Source organism: Atta cephalotes, assembly GCF_000143395.1.
Source record: "Atta cephalotes unplaced genomic scaffold scaffold00013, whole genome shotgun sequence".
NCBI classification, from domain to species: Eukaryota; Metazoa; Arthropoda; class Insecta; order Hymenoptera; family Formicidae; genus Atta; species Atta cephalotes.
This window is the reverse complement of record NW_012130077.1, coordinates 2,240,525-2,247,160: the sequence shown is the minus strand read 5'-3', so window position 1 is coordinate 2,247,160 and position 6,636 is coordinate 2,240,525. Positions and strand designations below refer to the sequence as shown.

The following is a 6,636-nucleotide window of genomic DNA, read 5'->3' as shown; positions in this document are numbered from 1 at the left end:
ATCAAAATTAATGCAACTAAAGTTCAGATTAAAAATGGAACGCTTCGTCAACTTGATAAAAGGGATACAACAACAGCATAAAAATTAATATGCTTTCTAATTTGCTTTCGAATCTGCGAATTCATAAAAACGATATTATCGTCTTATCGGAAAACTCAATCAGGGAAACATTCTTCACCAATTCTGAAATTTTATTAACTTTAGAAAAAATACAACTTTCATAAATTGCAATGCTTTTAATAACAGCGTAAATGTATTTCACAAATTATAAATATGTCGCGTATTTTCTTAATAACCGTTACGCCGAGCGTTGCGGAAAATGCGCATAGGTTTGTCATAAATCATAAATGCCGAGCCCAGGGCTTAATAAGTCGGCGTATCGGCGCGGTTTCCCTCTCTTGCTGTATCCTGCGTCCTCTGGTTTCCTACGGACTCAGAGAGGGCTTTCCCAACTACTCCCCGAAGACTATAGATTATTGCAACTTCTGACGCGCAAAGGATGGAATTAAAAACTTCTCCCGCCGACTCCTGTCGGAAGTTACCTGTGGCTGACGGATAAGGATTTAATTGGCTTTGTGTGAGGAAGTTTTAATGAATATATGCGATGCGCGGTACATTAATGCTTTATTGGCGTATGTTCTCGTTGTCATCACTTCGTCGTCTCAACATGGTACTTTTGCAAGCGGCGCAACCATGCTGTCCAGTATTGCTGCAGAGTGTTGTGGGATACTTCGTACACCGTTGCTGGTGTGCCGCACGTGTAAGCAATCACGAGTAATCCCCGTTTTATCTGAAGAATACGATCATTTTAGGAAAGTAGTTGTCGTTCAATTATATGTTTAGAAAGATTAACAGCAGCTATCTTTATTACGTGAGACATATGATAAACAAATTATGATAAATAAAATAGTGATAGTAAGAAAACAAATTAATTTCCGTAATGAAATAAACTTTTTTATATATCTTTTTTAAATAATATTTTTGGTGAGATATTTACCACAAACGGATACAGATTAGAAGCATTGATAGCTCCAATGTATGCAGCGAGTTGTATAGGAGCGTCGTACGTTTGCTTCAAATCCTTTTTCTGTCTGTCTGATTTCTTCCAATCGATTACGTAATTTTCGTTCCTACGGGTTTAGTATCTACATATAAGACCATCTTGAATGTATAGAAGATGATTTAAAATTTTATCATTCAAAGAATACAGAAATAAAAATAGATATAATTTAAAATCATCTTGTACGTACATGTTGTATAAAGTATATGTAAAATTAATTTAAGGGAACTCTATTTCAGCGAATATATCTTATATATCAACGGAGAAATTAGATCAATTAATGAAACCTGAATAATTCTTGGATATAAGAACTATAAATAATTCATAGATGCAGACTACATCTGAGAAAATTTAATAATATTATATTCAGGATATTATTTAAAAAAAAAATTTTACGTAAAGTTATATCATAATCTTTATTATAAAAATTACCTTATAAATATCGTATATTCAAAATATCTCTTTGGAAAACAAGTTAAAAATGTACCAAGGCGATAAGTATCGGAAAATACATTGCAGATATTTATAAAAAAATGTACAAGAGGTACAAGCACAGAGGTATTGTTCGGCATTTTTCTTTGAATAAATAAAAAGTATTTGAGAAAATATTTTGATTTAAAATGTTATTTTTGTGATAATTAGTTTTTAAAAAAAGATAATTTCAATTTTTCATAAAATTCAATTTTTCAACATAAAAATATAATTTTTATGTTAAATAAATAAGTTGAAAAAATACACAGTTAATTTGTCTGTGTGTTAGAGTCATCATACTTCATTTATTCAAAATAATATAAAATATAGAGTACTAAGCTAAATCAGTTTATTGATCATTACTTCGATAAATATAGCATTCTATTGTAAAAATTATAAAAAGATAAAAGTTATAAAATAAAAATAAAAGTTATAAAATAAAGATAAAACTATAAAATAAAAATTAGAAACCCGGCAGTGACCTCTTGTGTACTTTGGTTAGAAATAGAGTTTCCTGATGATGGCAAAGCAAAGCCTCTGTTTTACCTGTAAGAGGCTATGCAGTCAACTATGCCTTTGTAATGCAATTTCGTATGAGCTACGTGTGTTTCAATCGCTTTCACGTTGTGCACATCTTCCAAAACGCATTGGACGCTCTTAAAAACTGATTCGATTCTCGAAGGAATCTCATACTCTTTTCCAAGTAGACTTTGTGCTATGCAAGAATGCAAAGATGCTCCATCCTCTAACAATGCTGTACAATGCAGAATCAAATAGATTTATTTATTAAGCTTATTAAAGTTTCTCTTTCTCGTGAAACAACTTGTACATAAAATACCTTTCTGATGCATTTCAAAGCCTTCCTGCCCAAGCTTTTCTATCATTCTTTTCTTCCATGCCTCTAAAGCTAGCTTTGACTCTGGTGACATGGTTTGAGTAAGAATCTTAGTTACGCTAGGAAATTTTAATGTTTTCAGATCATCTTTCCCAGATATAGATAATATTTCTATTGATTGTATGGGAAAATCTTGTTTGCTATCCATGATTGGAAAAGATAGCAAATTCTTTATAATAATATCAGGTAATCTTTTAAAATTAGAAGACATATATTTTGTGGCTGTGTTTTCATTAGATATATTTGAATTAGACAATTCAATTTTATTATCACTATTTTTTGTTGACAAATTAGATGTTTTATTAGTAAACTCAAGTTCTGTTTCTTTAGCAACTTGACTAGATTCAGAATGTAAATGTCTTTCTGTAGTTTGGTCAGTTGAGTTATCAATTTCCATCTCACTAACATTTTTTATAGAACTCTGACCTTTATCATTTAATTGCTCCTTTCGTGATTGTGTAGTGAGTGTTATAATCTTCTTGAATTTATCACGAGTATTTTCCATAACCCAAAACAATTCTGTATTAGTCATATTTGATTTTTCACAGGGTATCTTTTTTTTCTTTTCTAATTTTAATCTTTTCTTCTTCTGGGCTTTTGTTTCAGCTAATGGACCGAATAGCGACTTATATTCTTTCATCAATCTTTCAATTTTATTAATCTTTGAGAAATGTCTTTTAATGACCGATTGGCACATATTTTGTATATTAGAAGATATGTGTAAAACATATTGGGAAGTAATCAACATAATAGAAATAGAAATTGTTTTGAATAAAATATATAGCTATGTATTTTCTGATTTTACACATAAAACTTCTCGGTAGCTCTGTTAATAAATAATTAAACATATTATAAATAATCAATAATATTCTATTTTTCTTTAAAATACTTTAAAATACGGTTATATCTAATATTTCTCTTTAAAATATTAGGAACACTCATATCTAAAGCCTATTCTACAATGTGCTTTTTCTTATTATTTGCTTTTTACTATTTCTTACATCTTGTCTTCTTGCTTCTTATCCAGTTTTTATCCGAAATAAAAATTAATAAATTAACTTTGAAAGAAACAAGAAATATAATTGTCGATAAAATGATTGCAAAAGAGAAAAAAAACAAAGGTAAAAACAAGAAACAAAGAATGCAGAATAGGTTTAACAATTGTAGAATAGATTTAACAAATAAGAAATTATGTACACATTATATATAATATTAAATTTAATAAAATATAATGTAAAAATAAAAATAAAAATATTAATGTAAAAAAAAGTTAAATTTTTTATCAATATTTTACATGAACATACAGTTATATGTCCAATTATAATCAAATATAAAAAAATGTTTTAAACAAAACTTACTTAGAAAAACAGCCTTTTATCCTCAGCTGATTAAGTATTCCATAAAACGCGCGATTTATTTATAAAAAACTTAAATAATTATAAAAAGAAAAGACGATATATCTTAGATTACAATATTATCAGAAACCCGGAAGAATTAATTTTTATTTGACCGTTTAATTATATAAAATAGATAGTGTACTTTATAATTGTTCAAAACAGTTGAAGAGGTTATGTATACGTGATAAACTCATCTTAATCATTTTACCGCCATCTACAAATTATTCATGTACAACCTTTCTGTAGCACTTCGTTATCAACATTTGGTGTAAATTCAAATTGAATAATGATATCTGTCGAGTAATCAATCTTATAATTATATATAATTATAAGAATTTTGTGTTAATTATAAGAATTTTATAAAATTTTTTAAGGTTTTTCATTATGAAGAATATTACAGAATTTTGTACATACTAATAACGTAAATAATAATTTTATCTTTGTATAATCTCATATTAAACAATTAGATATTTTATTTTATAATTGGATAAATAAATAAATTATTTTATAAATAATATATTTAATTTTTATATATTTATAATTATTAATATATATTTTTATAAATAATATATAATTGCAAATTCTTTGGATATTTTATTGGTGTTTTGTTCGATAATATTATATATTATCTAATTTTTTAATACATGACAAAATATTTTATTATTTTAATTATTATAACATTATTATAATTATAAAACTTTATTTAATGACTAATAATAAATTTAATTATAATATTAATTTAGTAATAATTAAATGTAATTAATTACAGTATAATTTTCCTATATAATTTTAGAATCAATAATTATAATTATTAATGCGCTGCAATCCAAAATGTATATAACGCTTGCAAATATATCTGTAATGTATATATGCATTGCAAATATATGTTATTGATAAATACCACAGAATATTGCGTCAGTATTACTATTATTAGTATATGAACAAATCACTCAATCAATTTTACTAAATGAAAAATTCCGGACTTTGTGGTATCTGATCATTGAGGCTGTTTTTATCTAACAATTAAATAATTTTATACTACTTCATTGCGGGTAGTAATAAGATGCATTGATATATTATCAGCCATCGCATCGCCGACATGTTTTCACATTATCGGTGTTTGCGCGATCAGAATTACGAGCGCATTTCTTAATAAGAATCCGCAAAGTTGAATCTGAAACAGCCGTTTAATCGTATGTTTTATTTTATTACCTCGAGTCGTATTTTTTAAAGAAGTTTTATGCTGTTCTTTGATATCCGGTTCTGACGTTCTCTAAAGAAAAATTGTTGTATATCCTTTTCATGCAATTCGTAATATACGCAATTTTCAAGAAATCATTAATTATAAAAAAATTCTATGAATCAATCAAATAAATATAAATTGTAGATAAAAAATATTACAAATATTTTGATACAAATATTTTGTATTTTTATAGAAAATAAAATATCATTTTTTTTATTTATCATGTCATCATATAAGTATTCATAATTTTTATAGTAAAAATATTCTTTTAGCATTTAAAAATTCTTACTGATATTGATTTTTAAGAAATACATTTATAGAATACAATGTTTTGTTATTTAAATGATGAGTAATTCTTTTGGAAAAATTTACTTTAAAAAATTTGAAAAAATAATTAAAATACTGTAGTGAAAACTTAAGAAATGAAAATAAATTTAAATTTATAAATGCCAAGCAAGTTGCACGCAGATTGGTGAAAAGGGGCAGGAACAAAGCTAAAAATCGACCAAAATATGCAACTAAATCCCAGCATTGCTTTAAAGTAACTTTAAAATTTACTTAAGAAAATAACTGAAAGAAAGCACTAACGTGCTATGCTGATTATATTAAAAAACTTGAAAAACTTTAAGTTATTTTGGTGGTTTAACCTTTAAATTACCTCAAAATTTTTTAAATTCTTAATTATTTTTAAAAATTTTAACTTCGTTAAAAGTTAATTTCCCTAAGGGGAAGTCAGATATTGTAAGTCTAGAAATATATAGCCTAGAAAAAAATAGGAGGTAGTACAACAAAAACAAAGAGATATAATGCTTACATTCAATATCATGTATGTACAAGTCCGATCGGCGACGATTTCTTGCCTGGCCTGCACTGGTCAGGTGGAATACGTCAGTGCAACCCCCTACCCCTCATATTGTGCTTGGCTTATGCAACAATTGTTTGCGGGCGACCTTTGATGCGATAAAACTTTCTCTCTTCCCCCCCGCAGAAAATTAACGATATGGCGTGCTTTATTGTTTGACGTGCTCCAATATCGCTGAGCCTATCGTTGCACTGATGTAAAACCGGACTCATGGCCCTTTCGAAGGCTCGAGGGTGTACCTCCTGCCCTCTTTCCCATGATTAACGAGAATTTTTCTGCTAATTTAATAACGGCCTGCTGTCGAATCGAGTTCATGGCAGACCATTTGTAAAACGGCGATTATCCGGAGTGGCGTCGAAGTAACAGGAAGATAACGCTTGCAGCGGACAGTGATATATGGCGCCGTTTATTTAACTATTAATCCTTTTTTCACTATTTAATTGCAAAAAGGAATTTTTGTTGCACTTATATTTTAAATTATACCATGAATTAGGAAAAGCAAACCAATATATATTAAAATATATATTATTCATATATATTATTCATATAATTTTTATCGACAAATATTTTTTCAGAATCTAAAAAAACAAGGTCGATTCTAAACTATGTTAGACTTATGTTTCTTTATTTATTTACTTCGTCTCATTTGTACTCTTTCTCTTCTTACTATTTCGTCAATCACGGGACATATGATAGGTTGCTACAGAA

General features: G+C 27.7%; 1 protein-coding gene across 1 annotated transcript; it reads right to left on the bottom strand.

Moving 5' to 3' along the window:
- Positions 1-649: 649 nt before the first annotated feature.
- Positions 650-3,174, bottom strand: LOC105617472 (mitochondrial genome maintenance exonuclease 1-like). The gene is made up of 4 exons (XM_012199029.1): positions 2,370-3,174; positions 2,078-2,285; positions 998-1,130; positions 650-790 (listed from the first exon to the last, which is right to left on the bottom strand). Exons 1-4 carry the CDS (start codon positions 3,172-3,174, stop codon positions 650-652), a joined length of 1,287 nt encoding a protein of 428 aa, XP_012054419.1.
- Between the last annotated feature and the right edge of the window lie 3,462 nt (positions 3,175-6,636).